Consider the following 24,070-nt stretch of genomic DNA (forward strand, 5'->3'; position numbering starts at 1 on the left):
GCCTGCCGTGTGGATGCCTGGCCCCCCGAGGGCCCGGGCTCAGCCCCCTCCCCAGCCCCAGCCAGCCCCCAGCCAGCCCCCAGCCCCTGCCTTCCGGCCCACGTCGGTGCTCTGGGTTAAGGGCTCGGGTTCAGCCCTCCTTGCACGGCTGCATCTTATCTCTGGGAAAGAGATTATGGTGTTTCTGACATTAAATTTTCATGCTGAAGTTTTCAGCATGTAGTTTGAAAAGGTTTTTTTTTTTCCCCCAAATAACACCTGGAGGGGAGGACAAGCAGGATGTTGAGTCTGCTCAAAAACGACTTTGAACCTGGGGGTGGGAGGGACTTGCCATCCGTCAAGTCTTGCTTCATGCCGCGGCCGCCCCCTCCCCCTGCCCGAACTTGAGTTATGGATTCCGGCCACACAAACCTCCTCGCTGGGGCTCGGCTCCAGTCAGAACCCCTGCAGCCCCCCGAGTCCTGCCAGCTGCCGGTCGCTGGACTCGGGGTGGGTGCCCGGGGTGGCGTGAGGTCACAGGGCTTTAACATTGCACACTGTTCTTCGTCCCAGGCTCAAGCCCCAGGCAGCCGTGTTCGCGTTTGTGGGGTGTGCAGGCAGCCAGCTGTCCTGTACCCCCCACCCCGGCCCCAGGAGAGGCGCGCTGACGGAGCCTCGGGCTGGAGACCGTGCTGTGCCCTGGTGGTCCTGGGGTCCCTCCCCGCTGCGGAAAGCGTTCCTGCCCAACGGTGTTTTTGGGAGGCTGAAGGGCCTACTCGGGAAACCTAGTCCCAAACTCTTGGGTCGTTTCGATCTGGGGATTTCTGAACATCGGGTCCACTAGAGGTCACCCACTGACCCCAGCCTGCCTCATTATGTCCCAGCCGGACGGCTGTGACACCTGATGGGATCCAGAAGGCCCGGGGCGCGCGGCGGGCGGGAGGTGGGGGTGGGGCGGCCAGTCAGGGTGGGCTGGGGGCTGCGGGCTCCGCTGGTCCAGCCCCACCTGAGCTCCTGGGCTCTGAGCAGAGGGGCCCCCTCATAGCCCGCAGGCCAGCCGGGGCCTCTGGGGCCCGAGTCCAGACAGCCTCCCCACGTCCTGAGAGTCCTCAACTTCGGCCAGGCCCACGTCCTCAGCCTGTGGGCCTGCTCCCACTCGGGACGCGGCCCTGCACTTTCCGGGCCCCTGACCACTCCCCCGAGGGCGAGGGGCAGCCCCAGGCGCACCCCCTCCCCAGGAGCCTCCTTCCAGACCCACTGAGCCCTGCGCATGGAGAGACCCCCACCCTGCCCAGCCCGCTGCCTCGGGTCTGCCAGCTGCTCCATTACAGCCAGGGGTCCCTGTTGGGCCTTCCCTCCTGCCCCTCACAGCCTGTTCCTCAGGGAATGGAATTATCGGGCTTGATCTGAGACCCTCTTCCCTCTTGGGACCTCCCCGCAGCCCCAGACTAGGCCAGCTCCCCGAGGCCCAGCGGGCTGCCCGCACCTCATCTCCAGACGAGCTGCCCTCCTGTAGTCCCAGCCCTCCCCTCCTTCTCCCTCGGGGTCCCTGACGGACCTGGCCTGTGTCTCTCGGCCCTTCTTGACTTCCTGCCCCAGTGCTGCCCATTCTCGCCCACGGTGACCCACCGAGAGTGACCACCAGGGCACACTCGGGCCCTTCATGCGCCCACCAGGCCTCCTCCTGCGGGAAGACCCTGGGGGTTTGCCTCTGGCCCGCTCTGCGAGCCCCCCCAGCACCCCCACCCCGCCTTGGGGCCAAGCCCTGCCCTTCGGCTCCCGTCTTCCAGGCGCCAGTTAGCCCTGAGGTCAAGCCTTCCTCCATCAGGAGGGGGCCCCGTGAGAGCTGGGGGCGGAGGACGGGCAGGAGGGGGGGCACGTGGGAAGGTGCCCTCGGGGCCGGCAGGGCCTCCGGCTCCATCCGCTTCCTTCCTCCTCCCTTGGCTCCCAGGGGAAAGGTGCTCGGAGCAGGGTCTCGGAGGAGGCCTGAGTGAGGGACCCGCCCGGGATGTCTGACGCACGGTGGACGTTTAACCCTCTCCCTGGTGACGCGGACAGCCCGGCCCGGAGTGACCAGGCATGCCCGCCCCGGGCACAGAGCCGGCAGGGCTGGTGGCCCCAGTGCCCTGGAAATGGGAGACGGGCAGCAGTGCCCAGGGTCAGGCAACCGCCTCCTTCCTGTCCCCTCTGGGCCCGGCCTGTGGGCTCAGAGCTCCGCGCTTGCTGCAAACCCTACACGCAGCAAACCGCCTGGCCATCTTCCCCGGGGCCCCTCCCACCACGCTTCTCTGGGGCCTCTCGTCTCTCCTCGCCACTCCTGGCCACCCCAAGACCCTCCCCAAATCCTGGGGGGAGCAAAGTGGCCAGGGCACCCTCTTCCCCACCGCACCCCACCCACCCACTGGCCAGGCTGCAGAGAGAGGCGGGTGAGCCCCTGGAGGAGGGCTCCCGGACCCACCTGGAGCCCCGCAGGCAGCTGTGGCCCCAGGGAATGGGATCCGGATGCAGGCCAGCACGTCTCTTGGGATGGGAAGCCCTGTTCGAGTAAGGCCTTGGCCATGCTAGCTGGGGAACAGGTTGTTTCTGGATCCCCTCTGCCCTCGCCTTTCCAGGGACCCCAAGTCCAGTCCCACTGAGGTTCTGAGGCTCATGAGCGCTTCAGCGGGACCCCAGGGTCACGTGGCAAGGTGAGCGGCAGTGCACCCTCACCCGGCGCCGGGACGTGGCGGCCTCATCCAAATCCACACGGTCCCCACAGCCACCAGGGCTCAGCTGCCCCTCAGACCAAGATGCTCAGGCCCCAGTGCGGTGACCACTCACTTGCCCAGGCCAGACACGGCCCCGCCAGCTGAGACTGCCCCTGTCCGAGGACAGGCTCCAGTCTCCCCTGGCTGAGGCTTTCCGTCTAGCTGTTCCACAGAGGAACCCCCTGGCCCCCACGGCTTATGCACCTGTGCCCACCCGCCGGCATGGCTTCCTTGGGCGTCAGTCAGCAACCTCGACCCCCAGGACCCCCAGGCCACCGCCGTCAAGGCCCAGAGTCCCACTGTGGCTTCCTCACCTGCTGCCCTCCCGCTGCTCTGGGAGGCAGAGCAGGAAGGGGGTGAGACTTTCGGGGTGGCCCAGAGCACCTCTGGGGAGAGGAGGGAGCTGGGAGGTCAGAGCAGAAACTGAACCGCGAGTGAGAGCTCGGGAAGCGCAGAGGCCATTCAGTGGGGACAAGGGGACATGCAGGAGAAGAGGAAGGATTTGGGGGAGAGACAGCTCGGGGCCTTGGGGAAGGGGACAAACACGAGCCCAGAAGTGGCAGAAGACTGGGGGCGGGGAATGGAGCCCCGCGGCCAGAAGGAAGAGTGTCCTGATGGCCACTCCGGGGGAGGGGGGCGGCACAGGGTGGGCAGCATCCGTCCATCTGAAGAGCAGCATCTTCCTTCTTGCTGAGGAAGCAAGATGGGAGCCATTTTGTGCGGCCGCGTGTGGCTGGGGGGCCCTCGGCACCCCCCCACCCCGCCATCCACATGGGCAGCAGGGGTCCCCTCCAGCGGCGGACACAAAGCTGGAAGAGACGTGTGTATCTCGGAGGTTGTCAGTGGAGGCAGGGGACGCACGGCGGGCTGGGGGTCCCCGGCCACGTTCTGCCCTCATGGCAGCCCCATTGGAGGCTGGGGAATCTCTGGGCAACATGGGGGTTGAGGCGGGGAAGGAGGGGTTATGGACAGACAGTGATCTCCAGAGCTGCCCCGCGTTTCCTCCCAGGCTGAGGGCAGGGTGCTGGGGACCGGGGTCCGGATGAAGGGGGCCTCGTCCCAAGGGCCAAGTGGGCGAGTCGCTCAATCAGAAGAGACACTGAGGAGACTTCTAGAGACCCAGAGCTGCCTCCTCGCCCTTGCCCCTTTCCCAGGACCCTCCACTTGACCAGGGTGGCACCAGCACTCCCCTCAGGGCCAGCGGGGCCCGAGCCCTGCAGCCCATTGGTGACCCCCGCCATGCTGGGCCACAGGCCCCTTCTCTCTGGGCCTCTGTTCTCTCACCTGAGGGTCTCTCCCTGGAGCTGGGGCTGGACGCTGTCTGGAGAAACCCCACAAAATGCACAGCACTGTGGGGTTCAAGGCCCAAGTCGGGGGTGGGTGTGGCAGGACAGAGGTGGAGGGCGGGGCCGGGACCCCTGGCACCTTTGTTCGGCTGGTGCTAATGATTTGCTTCAATCAGAGCTCCCAGCCCAGTGGGGTTGGGGGCTCAGGAAACAGGGTGAGGGGCACAGGGCCTTTCCCAGATGATGTCTGCTTATTCCCGAAGCCGATTAGACTCCACGCAAGGCCCGTGGCAGCAGCCTACTTGTCCAGTGGGAGCAGGGTGCGAGAGGGTGGAACGGACCAGCCTTTTGGGACCAGGGAGCCTCTGGAGGACCAACTGCACTTCCTACCTCCTGGAAGCCAGGCTGGGAGGAAACCGGCTGACACTGCGTGGGATTGGGGACACTTCCTGATTTGGGGTGTGGCTGAGCTCCCCCAGGGGCCACAGCTGGACACTTGGGTGCCAGGGTCCCGGCTTGGGGCTGGCAGAGGGGCAGCCGCCTCCAGGTGGGACTCTGGGACTCTTCTTCAGGGAGCGGTGGCCAAGGGGAGGCATCACCCCCTCCAGAGCAGGCACCCCAGCACCCCCTGGTCACATCCTTAGAGCCCACAGAGGCCCTCACCTGGCCCTCCTGTGCCGGGCTGGACCCTGAGGCTCTTCAAGGACTAGCTCCAGCCTGGACATCTGGGAACTGACCTGTCCCAAGCTGGACAGCCGAGACGAGGCGGTGGCCGTGCTGGGCTCCAGCCCAAGGTGGTCTCCGGGTTGGTGCTGGGGGATAGGGGGAGAAGGTTGCTTTTCATGGTTTGGCCGAGGGGACAGCAAAGATGTCCTCCGTCCCAACCAAGTGCCTCCTTCACGCATGGACATGGCCGCACGCTGGTCTCCATCACAGGTCCATCCTTGACCATCTCACCAAGACCCGGGGACCCACAGTGCCTTCTCCCCCACTGGCCGGCTGGGAAATGGCCCACGATGCAGGGCGCATGCCAGGACGGCCGGGGATTGGTCACTGCCTGAATGTCCGCGGACGGATGCCCGGGTGCCCTTGGGCAGCCTTCCCCTCGGACAGGCTGTCCAGGCCGGGAAACCCTAAGCCAAAGGGATTAAGAAGAAAGGACAGAATCGGCCGGTCCTTTGGCTGTGCCTGGTTGAGCCTCGTGTAGTGTATATTTGCTCAGTGGGTACAAACACGGAGGTGGCGATGCCAGGAGCCCGGCCGCGCTCCCGTCTCTCTACTTAGTGGGCTCGGAGGCCGCCACGCCGCCGCCAAGCCACGCCCCCACCACGGCACACCGCGCCCCACCCACCACGCCACGCCCCCACCACGCCACGCCACGCCCCCACTGCCACGCCACGCCCCTGCCACGCCCACCAGGCCCCACGGTGCCGTCTTGCACATTCCTGTCGTCAGCCAGGAGGGCTCCTTTGGAGGGATGGGATGCGTGGGGACCCTCTGCATGCACCCCTGAGCCGGTTCCCAGGACCCTGCTTGGCCGCCGCTCCGTCCCCAGCCCTGAGGGTCCTTCCTCCCTGGGGCATCCGCTCCACGTGTGTGCCAGAGCTGAGAGCCTCTTGCCCTGGGCAACACTGGAGGACGCCCTCCCCAGACCCCGGCCCCTTCCAACCTGGGACCCAGGCGTCTCCTGTCAGCTGAAGTTCACCTCGAGGGGTTCTGGGCACTCGGAGCTCCTGCAGCTGCAGAGCTGGGGTCTTGGGCTGCCTGACTGGGGGCCCCAGGGTCCCCCCTGCACCCTTCTGGCTCCCTCCCCTGCTGGAGGCTTCCTGGAGTGAGGCGAGCTGAGGGAGAGTCAGGAGGGTCCTTCCCAGGGTGAGGAGGGTGGGAAGGGCACTGTGACCCCTCCTGCCCTCCCACCTGTCAGAAATAGGACGTTGATGGTGGCCTAAACTGCTGAATACTGAAGGTCCCTTGGGGGGTGGGGGAGGGCTGCCAAAGGGACCCCAAGGGATGGGCCAGGGTCTGTGCTCACCGCTGCTGAACACACCCTTCCAGCCCATGCTGGTCTGTCCCCTGCTGGGCGCGGGCTCCCACACAGGGCCCTCCCGGGCTCTGGGATGGGCCTGGTTCTGTTTCACCCCATGACAGAGTCGCCACAGTGCTGGCTTGGAGGGGTGCGGGCAGGGCTGGCTGTCCCCGGCCCACTCTCAGACCCGACCCCTTACGAGTAGTGAGGTCCAGGTGGCCCCTTGCGAGCCTGGATCCTTGCTGGCTGCAGGGCCCACCTCCCGCCCCGGAGCAGCTAATGACAGCCAGAGGTTGCAAGGCGAGACCCCCCCTTTGCTGGCAGGCCCGTGTGGCCAGTCCTCCGGCCGGCAGGTAGGCAGCCAGGCCCCAGCCTCACCCGGCGGTGGGTCGCTCGGCCCGGCCTCGGACGTGGGCCCTGCACTACGTGCTCCCGCTGTGTCCCCGTGGGGCCCTGCCGCCATGACCCAGCCTGGGGACTCGGGGAGACCGGTTGATATTTCTGTCTCAAGTGGCCCCTGAGGAGGTGACACCGACTGTCCTCCCTGCCCGTCTGCCTCCTGGGGTGAGGTTCCAGCAGGCCAGGTGAGGCAAGGCGCTTCTGCTTGCAAAGAGGAAGAGCCCAGAGTGGTGGTGATGGCCGCTCAGCTGCGGGAGGGTGCCTGCCGCCGGCCTACCCCTGACAGACGAGCCCGTCGCAGCGTCTGTCACATATATTTCACCCCAATAAAGCCAAGATCGCTCACAGGGCTGTGACACAGATGTGCTCCAGACTGTCTGTAGGCGCCACCCTCCCCAGGGGGCAGCATCCCTGGGCAGCAAGGGGGTGTCCCACCAGCCTGGCCCTGGGGCCGCTGCACCCACTGGCTCCACCCGACCCCCTGGGGACAGTCTCCTCTCACGCCACCTGCGCAGAGGGGCCCAGCCCGGGCCCAGACCAGCAGCTGCCGCTGATGGGTGGGTCATGGGGACACACTCGGGGCTCCCTCTGCATGTCCCCCAGGAAATGGAGGACTTGTCCTCCAGGAAAAGAGCCGGGTGCTCTGACTAGGCCTGCAGGGTGGGTGTGGAGTCTGGGCTGGGTGAGGGGGCACTCTGAGAAGTTCAGAAAGCCATCAGGAGAGGGTTCCCTGCCCTGTACAAGGGCGAGGAGGTCACAGGACGCAGATTTCAGGTGGCCAGGTGCAGGCCAAAGTCAGCCCAGGTGGACACCAGGCCACACTGCCTCAGGGTTCTGTCTGGTAGTCAGGAGAGGGAATTCTGATTCTTATTACAGGAAGGATTAGAAAATGGCTGCTGAAGGGGGTCGATTTGGAGCTGCGAGGTGGAGGAGCTGGGAGCTGAGTGAGGGGAGGCCGGCCAGCCCGGGGGAGGCCCAGGGTCCAGGTCCACGTAGGGGCTGCTGCCTGCGGCCTGAGACCTAAGCGATGCTGCAGCCAACCCTGGGCCGCCGTCCTGCAGAAAAGTGCTGGCCTTGCAACTTCAGATGGATCCAGAGTTGTTGTGCAATCCTGGGCTGATGGAGACCAGGGTGAGCCTGGAATAGCGTGCGAGAGGAGGCCTGGGGTCTGCAGCCGGGCCCCCCACTCCCCCATTGGCAGGAGCCCAACCGGGGCTTCAGGGTCAGGCACCTCACTGCTAGCTGTGCCTGTGCAAATATGTCCTCCAGGCCTCGGAGCCCTCGAGCAGGGACTAGGGGGCGGTCACAACCCCAGGCAGCGCCTGCCCTGTGAACACCTGTGGCCCAGCCCATGTGCTAGCTCTTCTAGAAGGGCGCCTGGGCCTGTGGGAGGCCCCCTCCACGCATCCAGGGCCCTGGCTGGGGAGCCCGCCTGCAGGCTGTCAGAGCTGGCTGGCCTATCCTGGGTCCCACGAGTGGGAGTCAGGGCTGGTCCCCACGCCCTGAGCCAGGTAGCTCTGCCCAGGCGGATGGACGCTCGGGGCAGAGCCTGTGGCCAGGGGGACGCAATGGTTCCTGTTGGAGCCCCATCCACCTCCCTCGGGGCCCACTCGGAGGCCAGAAATCCTGTGAAGGAGCGGAACGAGGCTGCAGGCAGGAGGGGTCTGGGGAGCATCTCCTTGCAGCTTTCCCATGACGCCCCCGTAATCTGGGCTCTTCTCCTTGGCACCCCCGCACCTCACAGCTGCTGGGCCTGGCCAGCTGCTCCTCCCCCTCCCCGGGCCAAGACGAGCAAGTGTCCGGGCACCGCGGCCTTTCCCATGACGGGGGTGGGGCGGGGGGGTAGCAAGGAATTTGAGGAGGAAGCAGCAGTGGCCCGAGAATTTGGAAAATGTGTCCAACTGCTTGGAGCACTGGGAAGATGCTGGCCGGGGGATTAGGGGGAGGAGGGGGTGGACGCAGTCCTGGGTGGGCCATGACGGATGGGGCGGCCGGGGCTCCGGTGGGAGAAGGCGGCCCATCTGAGCGGGTGAGCTGAGGGGGCAGCTGTCCCCATCCCTCAGCGGGCCCCCTCCTGCTGGCATCTCATCGGACACCTCCAACCCCAGGTTGCTGGGGCTGGACCCTGGGCCTAGTCTGCTCCCGCAGTCTGCCCCGTCCTGAGACAGGCCCTGGGTGTTCGGGGCGTCGGGTCCTCAGCAGGCAAGGCTGAAACCCGCTGACTGCCTCCTCTACCTGCTCTGTCTGCTCTCCAGCCCTCTCCTCAAGGGCCGGAGCCCCCCCAGTTTGGGCCCTCAGTGGGGGCACCCCTCCAGGAAGAGGGGGGAGCTGAGCCGCTGTCTGGTGGGTCTGGCCCCTGGGAACCCTCGGAACAGCAGCTGGCCCTGCCGCTTGGAGCTGGCTGACAGGTTCGGCCAGCCCTGGGCTAAGCCCTCCGTGATTAATTGTGGTGGATATTCACACCAGGGGGAGTGGGACCTTGGCTAAGCCCAGCAGCTGCTTGTGGGGGCCCAGGGGGGCTCAGAGCGCCTCCTCCATCGCCCACACCCACCCTGCCGGCCTACACCAGCTTCACCGGCTTGCTTGGACCAGCCCCGTCCCCTCTCAGGGGTCTCAGGGAGGCGCCCCTTCCCCCTAGAGTGAACCAAGCATGGCGGCCGGGGCTTTGATGACCTTACGTAAACCAGATCGTCCCTGGGCCGTGGAGGCTGCACTGGGATGTGAGATTCCAGCTGCCCACCCCACCCCGCCAGGCCTGAGCTAATCTGCAGCCCCAGAGCCACAGAAAACCACACCGCCCCCGCAGGCAGAGGCGGGCTCTGCTCCTGGGGACAGAGGGGCCCCAGGACCAGTGACTTCCCGTGGATTGCAGGCCCCGGGGATGGGGAGAGGGGAGGATCACGGTGCCGGGACCACCGGGCCGCCCGGAACATCCGACCCTGAGGGGGCGGATCTGGAGTTGGATTTTGACCTGGAAAACAAGCTTTTTCCAGAAAAGGGAGAGGGGGCCCACAGGGGCTGCCAGCCGCGTCTCCCTGACCCCTGACCCCTGGCTCTGGCGTTTGCTCAGCCAGCTTTGCAGAGACCCGGCAGACAATCCCCCGGGTCACTGACTCCTGGGCCCCCTCCTGTGTCCTCCTCACTGGCCTCCTCTCCCTGCCCACCCCTCCCGGCCGCTCGATTCTCCAGAGGTGCCTGGGAAAAGGCCCTGACCCCCGCATCCCGGCGCCTGCCTGCCTGCCCGTCCCCCCAGGGGGAGTAGGAGGGGTTCCCGCTCTGTCCCCCTTGGCCCTAAGTGCTGGGCACACTGGCCGCTGTGCTCAGACAAGGGTGGGAAACTCAATGTGAGGCGACTCCAGAGGCCAGTCTGGGCCCAGAGGGCACTGGGCCCGGCGGAGGTTTCGTGCTGCCCACCTGCATGGGCAGAGGCCCCAGAGTGTGGGCCACCCCCACACACGTCCTGGCCTCTGGTCCTCTCTCTTCACGGGTCAAAGTGGGGTTCGCCTTACAGGGCTTCTTTATGCCCCATCCTGGGCGTCCCCCAGGGGCAAGGGGCCGCAGTAGGGCCCTGCGGGCAGGTTCATGGGGCACCAGCCTGTCCAGCCTGCCCCAACCCAGGAGCCCTCCCAGGGCAGGGTAATTGTGGGAAATGCAAGCCACATGCCTTGGGCTCATTTATACTTAATTCAATACAATGAGCTTCCCGGGGCCTTTGATGTCCCGGGACCTGCCGGCCTTTAGTGCCTCGTGGGCTGCAAGGCCGGAAGCCATGGTTTAGGGCAGAGCTGGGTGCCTCCTCCCCTCTGTGGTGGGTTGTCGGGGACCCAGGGGCTGGTCTCCTCCCCAGGGAGGGAAGGCTGGTTGCCAGGCAGCCTTGGCAGCCCCATGGGCCTCCCCGTAGCACCCTGAACCCCTCCCCAGACCACGGTCATCCTCTGGAAGAGCTGGGCACTGCAGGGCGGGAAGGGCCAGGGGGCCTCTAGTGGAAGGTAGATTTGGAAAGCAGGTTCCAGAGCGGGCTCAGCACCCGTCAGGAGCAGCCCCAGGCCCCCAGGCCACATCACTGAGTCGCTACCACCCAGTGGGCCTCTGGACCAGCTCGTGGCCTGTGGGTGGAGGTCACACCTGGGGGACAATGCCAGCAGGCACGGCTGGGGAGGGTCTCCTGGAAATTGTCAAGGACAGGGCTGTGGAGCCAGCTGGGCCCCGAGTGCCCGACTGGTCAGCTTCTGCCTGAGGGCCTGTGGGCAGGGCCTTCCAGGGCCTTGCTGCAGGCAGCGGGTTGTGGGGGTGAGGGTTTGCCAGTTACCCACCAGGAACAGGCCCTCCTGAGCTCTTCCCGGGGGCTTCCTGGAGGTGGGGGTTCAGAGGGCAGAAAGGGTTGTGTCAGGCTGCAGGCCGTGGTGGACACAGGCTGGGAGCCCAGCAGGACTGGAAGCTTACAGCTTCTCCAGGCGTGGGGTGTGAGCACACAGGAGCTGGAGCGAGTGTCCGAAAGCTCCGGGCCTGGGGCGCTGGGGCCTGTGGGCTGGCCAAGACAAGCTCGCCCTGCTGGGTCTACAGGGGCGTCAGGGCCATGAGGGCACGGGAGCCTGAGGAGGGCCAGGGCCCAGGGCCGGGCTTCACGCTGTGCCCCCGTGCACACGGTGTCCCCCAGGACGGCCCCCGCCCCTGCCCCCACCCGCAGGGTTGGCTCAGCTCTGGGGAGGGGGGACAGCTGCTGGTCTCTCGCATTCCAGACTCGGGGCCAAGCATTTGGGTGAGGCTGTTTTTCTTAAAAAGTGTCATTTGAAAATAAACAGTGTTGCTGGCGCTTCTCTGATTGCCCCAGGTCCCTAGGGAGCAGCAGCAGGCAGGCAGCGTCTGGGGGTTCAGGTGGCTGGGTCTTCCAGCAAGGTTGGCTCCCCCGCATCCTGGAATGGCCCTGCCACTGAGAAGGCCCACCAGGGTGGGGCCTCCCTGACTGTACAGACGGCTCCAGAGGCCGGGCGCCCCCATGGGCACCCAGGGCCAGGGAGGTAGCCGGGAAAGAGGGGGGTCTTCCTTGTCCCAGGGCGGGTCCAGGAAAGTCTAGCGGGTCTCACTGCCCAGGGGCTGTGTGGGGTGCCCGGAGGCCTGATGCCTCTGATTCACCTACATGCCCAGGACTCTGAGGGACCCAGATCCCCACCCGCTGCTGCCTCTGCTTTTGGATTTTCAGTGAAGAGGGTAGGAGGCCCCTTCCTGAGCTCCGGAACCTGAAGGCTCCTGGCTTCCTGGGCGCTGCCCTCTGCCACACCCCCTGCCAAGCACAGCCTCCGCTAGGGCAACCACACTTTCTCCTCCTGGAACCCACGCCAGCTCCCACCTTCCCAGGGTCATCTGAGCCTCGGCCAAACCATGACCTCTGGGCGCCATGTCGCGCTCACCTGCCCGCTGCCCACTCCCCACAGAACAGTTGCGCCATGACATGCCAGGCCGCTGTGAGCAAGCCCTGTCTGTCAGTCTGGGGGGTGCGTGGACCCGCCGGCCTGAGGGCATGGAGCCCCGCGTGGCCCTGCGGCGTCTAGGAGCAGGGCTTGCTTGCCTCTCCTACACACACTCCTCTCCCTGGCTGGACAGGCCGGAGGAAGAGGGAGCTGGCTTTGGGGCGCGGGCCCACCTCGGCCTGCTCCCAGGCTGTGCACCCCCGCGGAAGCTGCCTGGGGTGGCACTTGCTGAGGGGTCTCGTGGCCCCCGATGCTGCGTGGAGATGCTCTGTGCCTGCCCCGAGCCCCAGGGAGCTAGGAACCCAGCTGCAAGGCCCTCCCTGCCCGGATGGAACCTGGGGCCCCTGCTGAGCAGAGCAGCAGGCCTCAGAAAGAGAGGGTCCTCCTGGGTAGGGGTTGAGGGGGGTGGCCGCACTGTTGTGACACCGTGAAGCTGGGCTGCCCTGGGGCCGCGGGCAGCAGGAGACCCCCACCCCACGCCAGGAGACCCTTGGGCTGGACACAGCATGAAGGACATGGGAGGCGAGGCGGCCGACGGGCTGCCTGTCCACCCCCAGAGCAGCTCTGCACGCTTCCTTCTGCTGCATACGTGCTGACCCTGACCCTCTGTCCGTCCGGGGTGGGCCCGGCCCCACCAGCCCTGTTTGAGCTCCGAGGTCAGTGCCCAGGACTTTGCCTGGGGGCTGCGCCCCAGGGACCACGCGCTCCTCACCCGCCTGACCCACCCTCTCTGCGGGACTGGGGAGTGGGCGGCGGGTGGTGGGATGACACAGAGCCCGCCTCCCTTCCGCTCGGCCTGGAAGCCTTTGACCTTCCAGGAGGTGCCTCCTCCGCTCCCCGTCTGCCCCCAGGCCCCGCTCACGGGCTCCCACTCCGGGGCTCTCTTCCTGCTGGAGTTTGTCCCTCCGGGCCTGCGGTGGCTCCCCACCCACACTTGCCCACAGAGCCAGAGGTGGGGTCCGAACCAGCTGCACCCGCGTCCTGCTGGTCCCCTCAGTATCTGTGGGGTGCAGGGTCCTCTCCGCTGCCCCGTGGAATTCAAGGGAGGGGTCGGTGTACGCGAGAAGCTTCCTGTTACTACATACGTACTTCCCCGAGGCCTGCCTGAGGTTCTGGTGGCGGGGACTGCGGGCCAGAGCACACTCCTAACTGGCATCTGGAAGCCAAAATCACCCCGAGTCTGAGACCCCCGGACCCTGTCCCAGGAAGTTTCCCCAGACCACCCAGGAGCACCTCTGCCTGGTGGGCAGGGGTGGACGGGGATGGGTCTGGCCCTCGTGGGGCACCCGCAGCCTGGAGTGACAGGCCCGGGGGCACAGAGGACTCAGGCCAGTCTGAGTGGGTGCTCTTATGGGGCTGGCTAAGAGGCGGCAGTCGCTGAGGGAGGGTCAGGCTGCCCAAGCTGGTTCTCTGCCGAGGTCAAGTGTTAAACAAGAGGGAGACCGTGTGTGGTGTGCCAGGGGTGAGGGCCGAGGGAGACCGCAACCCAGACCCACAGCCGCCCCCAACGGGCGGGCAGCTTCTGTCCAGCAGGGCCCAGGCTGCAGGGGCTGAGGGTCAGCCAGGGGCTTCCCCTTTCCAAGGAATCCCGCCCCCGTTCAGAGACGTTGCCCAGCAGCCGCCGTGGGTCTCTCCCCCTTCATCCTCACCCTGGCTTTCTTTGTTTCTGGGCAGAGTTCCTGGGGCGAGGCGGCCGCTGTGGGGACCAACCCTGGGCCTCTGCCGCCCCCCGAGCTGACCTGGCCTGGGGGAGGCAGGGCTGAAGGGCTGTCCCCCAGGCTGGCCACCCCGAGAGCAGTGGGCACATCCTTAGCGACAGTACTTCCATTTTGGACGTGGTCGGCCATTTGCTCTTGGCTCAGGCTGGACTGGCTGCCTGCTCTCAAGGCTTGGGGAACAGGGCCTGGATCTGTGGGCACCTCCCTACCACCACCGAGGCAGCCAGGAGCAGAGGAGGCCAGGGCTCCTTGGGGGAAGGCTGGAACAGTCGTGTGGGGGCCCGTGTCCACAACAAGAGCAGGGTCACAGGCCTGGGCTGGGAACGGGGCACCGCGTTCATAGCGCGCGGGTGTGCGCTGGGGGGCCAGGCAGGGGACCGGAGCCTGCCTGGGGCCTCTTCCCGAGGGGAGCGCGTCTGGAGCACGTTCCTGGGTGACAGCTCCGTGATGGATGGCAGGGGAGTGGGGACGTCTGGGGCCCGTCCTGACCCGTGGGCTCCCTCCAGGCTGGGCGGCCGCGGCCCTCATGCCGGCCTCTTCCTACCAGTCCCAGCCTTCCCCTGGAGGGCTGAGCATGGCGTCCGGCTGGCTCGGCTGGGCCCCACGCTCGGCTTGGAGCAGAAGTGTGGGTGGCTCCCCAGGCCCCCTCGTGACGGCCATGGAGGCCTGGGGTAGGGATCTGCTTCCAGACCCGAGGCCTTCTTGCTGCTCCAGAGGCTCCCAGGCCAGCCAGGCGGGCGGGCAGGGGTGGCTCTCAAGCCCATTTCCTGCAGACCCCTCCTGCCCGCTTCCCACCCAGCCCCCACTGCCCCGCCTCTGCACAAGCACTTATCCGTGACAGGCACATCATGTCAGCCCTTAATCCCAGCGCCCTGGCCTCCCTCCTGCAGGCCTGGAGCCTCCCACTCCCCAGCCCCTTCAGCCCCCTCCCCTGGCCCGGGGTGTCAGCCCCTGTGGGCAGGGGCCATGCCCACCAAATCCAGGACCCGTGAAATTTGTCCTTAATTAAGTTGTCGCATGACAGGCTCCCACACGTGGGAGGCTAATACCCTGAGACCCTCTCAGCCACCTGCGGGGTGGGGGCTTCCTGGGAGCCAGGGGGAGGGCTGGCTGCTGGTGGGGGAGGCAGGGCTGGACCCCCATTTGGCGAGCGTGGGCCCACTTGTGCAACCACCCCCTCCCGCTTCCCCCTGGGGCTCCACACAAAGGGGCGCCTGAGGCAGCAGCCTGGCCTTGGCTGGGGCCACCCCACGGCCCCCTCTGGCTCCGAGCCCACTGGGAAAACAGCCGCTTTATCTCAGGCGCCTCCTGACCTGCAAACAGCCATGTGCCCCTTGGGGGCCACTCTTGGCACACATGCCCTCTGCCCCCATGTCCCAGGTGAGGTCGTTCACCCTCGGACGGGCCAACGGGGGGCAGAGGCTATAGGCCCCCAACCCTCAGCGGGCCTGCAGGGACAGACGGGTTTGGGCTGTGAGCCCTGGGCTCGGGGTCAGTCACAGGAAGGGCTGTGGGCGGGGATGGGGCTTTGGGGGACACACGGCAGAGAGGCGGGGGCTGGACGCTGCTGAGCAGAGCTGGGCCTGGGTGGTGAGAGCCTGGGAGCTGTCCCGCCATTCGCCAGCCCTTCTCTGGTGACCGCTCGTCCCCCACCATCTCGGCCTCGCTTGGCCTCTCACCCACCCATCTTTCCACCGCCCCAGACTGGGGCTCCAGGGCCTGTCCCCGGCCAGCAGGCTTCCGGGGTGGGAGGGCCCTCCTGCCTGGCCTCCTCCAGCCACACTAAGCCAACTCATCCTGTCTGGGTCCCAGAACCCTTTGGGAAAGCAAGAGTAACCTCAGGGGAGCAAAAGTTTCAAATCCGAGCCCTTCGCAGGCCTGCACGGCGGTGTGGCAGCTTGGGGCCTGGAACGGAGGAAGGCTGGCCTGTTTCTGAGGCCAGGCCTCCAGACACCGGGCCTTCTGGGGTCCCCTAACCTGGCAGAGTCTGCCTCCCCTCTGTTGAGGGGTCCTTGTCACACACAGGGGTTCTAGGCCAGGAGCTGCCCTGCCTGTGCCCCGGGCCTCCCTGCACTTTCCCGGAGACAGGGGACTTGTCTGCAGAGGGCCGGCCTGCCCCCCGACCCCAGAGGAGGCCCCAGAGGTCTCACTTGCAGGGGCGTCACCAAGCCGGGTTGGCCGGATGTCACCATGGTGGCTCTTCCTGCCCCCCCTCTGAGCAGGGGCCCTCAGTCTGAGGCTGGGCGTCCACCAGAGCCGGGGGCGGGAAGGGCTGGCCCCTTCCAGCTTCTCTGAGGTCTGTGGGGGCCTGGCTGGTGTTGAAAGGGACCCACTGGAGCCCACTGTGCCATGCTGGGCCTGAGGCCCGTCTCAGAGGCCTCTCTGGACAGAGGGAGGCGAAGGTGGAGGCCAGGCTACGGCCCCCACGCTCTCTGCTGGGGATCGCCGAGGTCTGGGGAGCGGATGGAGGAACAGGCAGCCCTGTGGAGACTTGGGGGGCCTGGGCCCCCAGACCCCAGAACAGTGGGCCAGTGTGTGTGTGTCGGGGGCGCGGGTGGAGGCCCGGGCCAGGCAGGTCCCGCTCCATAAAGCCCGGCTGGAAGCTGTCGACTCCTCGGTGTTGACACAGAGGTGATGTCACAGCCGGCCGATGGGGCGCCTGCCGGGGGCTCTGTGTGCGCTGCTCTGCAGCCCGTGGGCCCCACCACGCACGGGGCAGAATCTGAAAGCCACCTGAATAAACCCAAGGGGCCCTCTTCTCCCCCAGGCCTTGTCTCCTGCCCACACGTGAGAGCTGCCCAGGAGAGCGGGGAAGTGTGGGGACGCTTGTGCCCCGAGCCTGCTCTGTCCTCAGATCTGAGGCCCTGAGCCCCGCACTGTCCCTGCAGCACCCTTAACCCCGTGGAGCCCTCCTCCATCTTCTGGAACTCCCTGCAGGTCACGGTCCCTGAGACCATACTCTGCAGCATCTCTCAGGAACATCTGTGCCCTCTCCATGTCCCCAGCCCAGTCCTGCAGCTCTGCCTAGGCCCGGACCGGCCCCCTGGCGACTCAGGGTCCCCAGAGTCCCCTCACGGCCGGTGACTGCCCTGTTGCTGGCACCCACCCTTCTGGTCCCTCCTGGTTCCTTGTCCCTGGGAGCACTTTTCCCAGCCTGCTGTCCTGCCCTTCCTCCCCTCCCTCTGGGGGCCTCTTCCTACCCGGTTCAGGGTGACCGCTCCAGCCCCGCTTCCTGACCCCGCTCCTCCGCCCCCTTGGGCTCTCCGAGCAGGCCTTCCATGCGTGCTGAGGCCTCTGCAGAGCGTGGGAACCCGTGGCCTGCCGACCCCAGCACCCCTGCCCCCGCCTCAGCTCTGCGCCCCAGCAGCGCGGCCCTGGGATGGCCCCGCGGGGGGCGCTGGGACGGTCTGCTGGCCCGTCCCCAGGCCCGCGTCGCTCCCCGCAGCCCCAGATGCTTGCTCGTGTCCGGCCAGGTGTTCCGTGCTGGAGCGCGGTGTCTGCTTCATGCAACACGGTGCTGACAAGGAACAGAATACCCTCAGTGACCGCTTCCAGGAAACGGCGCAGGCGGGGGGCTGTGAGGAGGGGCCCTTCCCAGCAAGCCGGCCTGCAGGTGGGCTTCCAGGAAGGGGCCCCCTGGTCCCCCCCACCCCCTGGCCAAGGGCCAGCCATGTTACCAGGCGCAGCCTGGGAAAGGTGCGGGGAGAGGGGCCGGGAAGGGAGGCGGGCAAGTGGCCCGGACCGCGGCCCAGCATGGTCACCACGGCCTCAGGGGAGGCCCAAGCTGACCACACGCCTTTTAGCACCTTCTGTCTGCCCTTTTCAGAGCCACGCAATCTCTGCTGGGGCCCCTGGCTTGCGGGCTTGTCAGTACCACCCATCAGTTCAGTTCAGTCGCTCAGTCGTGTCTGACTCCTTGCGACCCCATGAATCCAGCACGCCAGGCCTCCCTGTCCATCACCAACTCCCAGAGCTTGCTCAAACTCATGTCCATCGAGTCGGTGATGCCCTTCAGCCATCTCATCCCCTGTCGTCTCCTCCTCCTGCCCTCGACCTTTCCCAGCATCAGGGTCTTTTCCAGTACAACGATGGAGAGACCCAAGCACAGGAGGGAGGCGTGGAAAAGGGCTCTGAGCCCAGGCTGGGCACGAGGTCCTGGGGCTGAGCAGGGGCCAAGCCTCCTGGCCCCCCGCACCCCTGCAGCATCACCCTCCCAGCCTCCAGTCCAGGCCCATGCCTGCTGTGCCTGCGCTTGGTGCAGCCCAGAGCCCTGGGTGGGACAAAGCCAGGCGGCAGGCCCAGCCTGTTCACCGAGCTCCCGGGGCACCTGTCCGCTGGCCCCAGACATGACGTTGGCCCTGGTAGGGTGTCACTTCCTGGGCCATTGGAGATTCTCCTGTCACCTTTCAGGGCTACAAGGAGGGCCGGCCCCACCCCACCCCAGCGTCCACAGTCCCGGCCTGAAGGTGGGCCCTGAGGTCATGAAATCCGGGCCCAGCTCAAGCCTACACATGCAGCCAGGGCCAAGCAAAAGCCAGTGGGACCCGCAGAGCACCCCTAACTGGACAGGCCTCCTCCACCCTGACCAGCCTGGTTAACGACCCCAAGCAGAGACCCTCACTCGTCTTATATCCAAAGACCTGTGGACCCACAGCCCAGGAGAGGCAGCCAGTTAAGCCTGCACATGCCGAGAGCACACAGCCAGACAGCTGAGTCGGGCACACAGGTCCACAGGGATGTGCCAGGATGAACACACACACACACACACGGACGACATTCACAGGGAGACACACATGGCCAGACACACACATGGAGACATGGAGACAGACAAACACACGGGCACCACGGGGACACACACGGCTGCGCACGGCCACCCTCAGCCACACGGACACGCATGTGGACCCGGGAGTGTACGCACACAGACACAGGAAGTCCTGTTTCTGTAGGACAGAGGCTCGACGGGTGCTCAACCTAAATGCCCCAGAGCAGCGTGACTGCAGGTTGGCCTCAGTGTGAGGCCCTTGCGAGGGTTGGGCATGGAATCCAAGCCCCTGTTTGTCTGGGGACGCACCTCGGCGCAGGGGTGTCTGAAGGTGGCTTTGGGTGGGGGCCTGGCTTGCCTTGCAGCCCCCTCTGGGCCCCTTCTCTAATGCAGGAAGCGGGGCTGGGCCAGAGGTAAACACATTCCAACCTGGGGTCCCCGCTCCTCAGAGGGGCACTGCGCTGGCCACCGGCTCTCCCAGCACCGGTGGGGCCCCAGGCCCATCCCTGGTCTCCCCATGTACAGCCCACATCCCCGCAGGGCCTCCTTGTCGCTGCTCAGGCAGCCAGCCTGGAAGCAGAGCAGTGGGGCACGCCAGCGTGGACACTGCCCGGTTTCTGCGGGGCGGGAGGCAGGTGGACGCAAATGGGTGGGGCAGGGCCTGAGGGCCTGGGTCGCTTCCCCAGGTGGGCCTGGTGAGGAGTGCCCTTCCCCCAGGTAAGCCTCAGGATTCGGTGGAAGCCTGGAGCAGAAGAGCGGGTGTGACCACGAGGGGCCCAGAGCCCCCGTCCCCCTGGTCACCCCTGCCACCGCCCGTCACTCTCAGGGCCCCTGTGGCTGCTTGTGGCACCCACTACACCACCTCCAGCCCCGGGAGATTGGGTTTTGTCTTCTGAGGCCAGCTCTGCAGAGCTCCAGGGAGACAGGCTTTCAGAGACTACAAGGATGGATTTCTTTGTCCTGCAGGCAAAACTCATGGGGGCAAGTCCAGCGGGCCTTGGGCCCAGGGAGGGACAGGTCTTGCCCACGAGCTGCTGGCTGGGGCCTATGAAAGCCCCTGGGGGTGGGGGGCAGGAGGCTCTCAGGAGCCCCCAAGTGCGAGCACATCGTGAAACGCCTTCATCCCAGCTCACCATGCTGGTCTGGGACTGTCCCCCCTCGCAGCCCTGGAATTTGCACGTCTCCCCTTGGGGGGAGCTGGGCCCAGAGAGTCCAGATCCGGAGCCCGGGGGGAGTGTATGAGGGGTGGGGGCGACTCTTGGGGCCGGAGCCAGGGCAGCCAAGGGCCGGCCGCCTGGACGCTGGGAAAGGCACGCGCTGAGGGTCTCCCAGGCCTCTGCTATCTCCTCTCGGTCAGTCGGCCCGCAAGGCATTTCCTGACTGCCCTGAGCACGGGAAGGGGCCAAGGACCCAGCCCTCCTTCCAAGGGTTCCCAGCGTCGCGCCTGGCGCCCAGGAGCTGGGAGGCCTGGGGTGGGGGTAGGGGGTCAGAGGCAGAGGGGCGGCACCGGCCAGCTGCTGCCTTGTACCCGGACAGTGGCCCCGAAGGCAGGTGGGGGCTGCCCGTGCACCCCAGGCACACCCCCAAGGCCAGAGGCCGGCAGGACGCAGCCCCGGGCAGGCTCTGTCTGTGTGCCCTCTTCCCTGCCACCCTCAGCCTTTCCTACTGCGCCCCGTTGTTGCCCACCTGATGAGCGCTCACCCAGCCCCGCTCTGCCCCCCACTGCAGCTGAGCAGATTCCACAGATCTCCTGCCTGTGGCCCTCCCGAGTGCCCCCTCCCTGCTCCATTATAGCAGAGAATGGGGCGGGGGGCCACTGAGCCCCAGCCCAGGGCTCAGGGCCTGCAGGGCTGGGGACAAGAGTGGGGGCGGTGGGCTTCCTGGAGGCGTGGCCCGCCTCTTGCCAGCACTGCGGCTCGCCTGATTCCACGTCAAGCCCACTCTCCTGGGACGAATCTAGAAAGCAGCCTCCTAGACCAGGCCTTGGGGGTCTGGCCAGCGGCTCAGAGTGGCCTGGGTGTCATGAGCGGGAGGGGCTCTCTCAGGGCTGACGGCCCCCTTTGTTCCCCCTGCAGGAACCCCAGCCCCCACGTGGGGCTTGCCCCAGTCCCTGAGGTCCCGGCCCCCCCGCCGTGTCACCAGCCCATTCACTGCCCACCCCTCATGGCCGCAGCCCCCCACTCTGTGTTTCCGCTCCTGGCCGTCACTCCCCCCCCCCGCCCCGCCATGTGTCCCCGCCCATGGGTTGCCCCCTCCCTTGTGTCCAGCCCCTCGTGGCCTGCGAGCCTTCTCGTGCTCCCCAGCCTCATTTCCCCCCTGCCCCCCGTTCATCTTAAATGCAAGAGTCCTGAGACAAATTCCTGTAACTGAGTTTATTGATGAGTCCAGGGCCTCTGAGGAGGCCCTGGCAGGGAGGGACACAGAGCAAGATGGACACACAATGGAATGCTTGGTGCTGTGCTCCCGATGTTTGGAGCCTCCAGACTAGGTGTGGGAGGGTGGGGCCCCTCACACTCGGGCCCCCCCACTCGGGCCCCCTCCCAGTCACCCGCAAGGGTGGGAAGGGTGCTGGGCGGGGGCCACGGGCCGAGGAGGCCTGCACATTCAGCAGTGGGCACACACGCACGCTTACACACGCTCAGAGACCAGGGCTGGCTCCAGAACCCCAACCAGTGCAAACGACTTTTAGTGCAAATTAATTCAAGGGGGACGGGGAGAACGGGGCTCTGAACGCTCTGAGTCTCCTGAGCAAAGGACAGCAGAGAGAAGATCAGAAAATAGAGACAGAAAAGGAGGAAAAGGAGGGAGGGAGGCTGTTGGTGGTCTCGGGGCTGGGGCAGGGGTTGGCCGCAGAGATGGAGTCGCCGGGCCGGGGTGGGTGTGTCGCCGCGGGGGCCGCTCTTCCCATGGTGAGGGTCATCCGTTCCTTTCGGTCAATCTGCAGCCAGAGAAAAGGCGTGAGGGCGGGGCGGGCTGGGCGGGGGGGCAGCGGGCTTCGAGAGGGACAGTACCTTCCGGAGCTGATTCCTGAGTTAAGGTGTGTAGTGGTTCCAAAATGCAGCATATTCTCGAGTCAGAGCTAGAGAGACTTGAAGAAGTCCGTGTTCCAAGTCCCAGGCATGAGCTGGGTTAGCACCATTTCTGCGGAGACAGAGCCAAGACAGCGTGATGCCCACCTTGGGGCTCGTGCCGCCCCCCCAACCCCGTGGCGGGGCCCTCTCACCTTGTCGTCTTGAGGGTTCTGGAGTCTGAAGAGCAGCAGTAGTGTTTGCTCCGTCAGGAGACTAAAGGAACGGAGATATCCCGGCTCCCCGCGGGGCCAGCTGACCGTGTTCTATGGGAGAGGGGCACCTGTGAGGCTGAGTGCGGGTCAGCGGGCCCGGGGTGCGGGGCACAGCCCGCATCTGCACTCACCTGGGAGGCCGGACGGTCCCGCCTACTCTCTCCATCACACCGGACCATATCATATCCCTCTGTGCGCGTACTGGCCGCCTGGCCTCCGTGGCTGGCAGGCACCACCACCCCACTGGAGACGTGGCTGTGGGCAGAGAGAAACAGGGTGCACTGACTGGGCGGGCAAAGGCGGCCGAGGGCATCGGGAGGGCAGCGGGCTGGACACTCACCTTCGTCTCCGCTCCGAGCTCAGAGGCACCGATCCCGCTCCGTCATCGCCTGCAGAGGCCCGCCCTGGCCACAGGCTCGAAGTCCAGTGCCCCTCCCACTGGCTCGGTGCCCGGCTCCGGCCCCTTGCCCCTGCCTGTGCCCTGACCTCCCTTCCCCCAAGAGCGCACACGCACGCTGCCCCACCCGCCCCGCCTAGCCTGGTCTTGCCCGTGTCCTTGACTCCCCTGGGTACTGTCCTGTCTATCATGCCCATCCCAGGGGCCAGCGGTTCGGGTCAAGTGTCCCCAGTGTCCCCAAGAGCACTGGGGCCCTCCCACGTGGCCCCCGGGCCGCAGTGCCGCATGGGGCTGGCGTCCGCGGGCTGGGCCCGTGCAGCCTCCCTGCTGCGGATATCTCTCCGGGCCTGTCCCTGCGGCCACCACCCCCCAGATGACGTCCCGCTGCGGTTTCCCGCGCACTGCGCTGCCTTCTCTCTCATTCTCCAGCCCTCGAGGCTCCGGCTCAGGCCTGAGGACGCCTGGCCGGAGCCGCTCCTATACCTTCTACTAAGTGAATTGCAGTGGGTGAAGTGGCGGCTGGGAACCCCTCTGTCCTGAGTTCCCGCCCTGTCCTGCTCGCCCTGGGGACCTGAGTGCCTCCTACACGTGCTGGCAGCCCTGCTTCCTCAGCTCCCGCCTGACTCTCTGGAAATGCCCTTGCCACTGGGGCGGCCCGCAGCCCCCCAGCCCGCCCTGTCCCAGCTCCCCCTGAGACGGTGTCTCCTGTGCCGCCTGACCAGCCTGCGTCTTGCTGCTCTGCCGGGAGGCCAGCCTCTCCACCTCGCTGGCCCTCGCGCCCCAGAACCTCCTTCTGCAGGAGGCCAGGAGAGCAAGGCCCAGCGAGGAGAAGGGGACTCACCTGGCCGGCAGAGCGCTGTCTTCACCTGCCCACGGCTGCCAGCTACACCTCCACTGCCCCGGCCCTGGGGCGAGCCTCTCTCCAGCTCCCCTGTCCACCAGCCGCCACGACCTGAAACCAAAATTGACCGGGATGAATGCCTGGCTCCCCCCTCTGCTCCTCCGCGCTGCTAGCTTGGGTCTTTCACCCTCCCACGCAGATGTTGCCCGGCCTGCGGGGCGCCCAGGAGCAAAAAATGATCCCCAAAAGGCTCCTGGGCGCCCCGTGGCCCTCCCCAAGCCAGCCCCTCTGCGAGTCCGCTCCTGCCAGGCTCCAGATGTCCAAGGTGATCCTTGGCCCACCCCACGCAAACTTCCCTGCACCCCACTTCCCCGTCTTCCCCCGGTTACCCCTCCGCTCCCCCGCTTCCCCAGTTTCCCCAGTTTCCCCAGTTTCCCCAGTTTCCCCGGTTTCCCCCGTGCCCCCCCATCCCTCCCACCACCCCCCTCCCACACCCTGCTCCTCGGGCCCTAGCCCGGGCTTTTTCTAACTGGAGGCGGCCCCGCCCAGCATTCCCGCCCCTGCCCAGCCAGCCAATCAGCACGGGGACCGTGTTGGGGCCCCCGCGAGGCCCGCCCCCCACCCGGGACGGTCCAGCGCACGTACCTCGCCCGTCCTGGAATTCTCCAAAGAGGGCCGTCCCCGCACCCCTCCTTTGGCATCCGGTGGGGAGGCTCTGGCATTGTTCCCGAGAGCCCCCCCCCAACACACTGTGTCCCAGCAGGCGGCGGCCGCCCAGCCCCCAGGGGCACGCGCTGCCCCCGGGCGGAGGTCCGGGCGGGAGCCGCCAGATGCCCTGTGGGACTTCAGAGTCACCTCCTGCCGCCGCTGTGGCTGAGACCACGCCGTGGGTCTGGAAGCCGGGGCGCGGGGGTGCGGGGTGCGGGGCTCGGGGCTCAGGGCGGCCGAGGGAAGTTCCCCGGGTCTCACGGGCGGCAGGGGCCAACTCTCCCGCTCGAGGGCCATCGGGCCCATGGAGCCTGCTGTGAGCACAGCGCCCTGCGCGGGGCAGGGTCCCCAGCGTGGCTGGGGAGCCCCGTCTTGTGCCGCCACGGTCGGCCCCACGTCGGGGCCAGGCGTGCCGCTGTTCTCTGCGCTCGCAGGCGCGCCGGGGCGGTGAGCCCC

At 66.8% G+C, this 24,070-nt stretch overlaps 1 protein-coding gene across 1 annotated transcript; it reads right to left on the reverse strand.

Moving 5' to 3' along the window:
• Positions 1-20,742: 20,742 nt before the first annotated feature.
• LOC148773840 (uncharacterized) lies at positions 20,743-23,263 on the reverse strand. The gene is made up of 5 exons (XM_088832255.1): positions 22,009-23,263; positions 21,800-21,923; positions 21,609-21,719; positions 21,397-21,526; positions 20,743-21,323 (listed from the first exon to the last, which is right to left on the reverse strand). Exons 1-4 carry the CDS (start codon positions 22,260-22,262, stop codon positions 21,515-21,517), a joined length of 501 nt encoding a protein of 166 aa, XP_088688381.1. The 5' UTR covers positions 22,263-23,263; the 3' UTR covers positions 20,743-21,323; positions 21,397-21,514.
• Between the last annotated feature and the right edge of the window lie 807 nt (positions 23,264-24,070).

This window comes from Moschus berezovskii, chromosome 25, assembly GCF_049115385.1.
Source record: "Moschus berezovskii isolate FMDL1 chromosome 25, NW_MosBer_1.0, whole genome shotgun sequence".
In the NCBI taxonomy this organism is placed as follows: Eukaryota; Metazoa; Chordata; class Mammalia; order Artiodactyla; family Moschidae; genus Moschus; species Moschus berezovskii.

Coding starts and splice junctions, on each gene's coding strand:
- LOC148773840 (XM_088832255.1), bottom strand. CDS start 22,262: ATGGGCATGATAGACAGGACAGTACCCAGGGGAGTCAAGGACACGGGC. Junction 21,924..22,008: donor AGCTCGGAGCGGAGACGAAG/GTGAGTGTCCAG, acceptor CTCTGCCCACAG/CCACGTCTCCAGTGGGGTGG. Junction 21,720..21,799: donor GGGACCGTCCGGCCTCCCAG/GTGAGTGCAGAT, acceptor CCTCTCCCATAG/AACACGGTCAGCTGGCCCCG.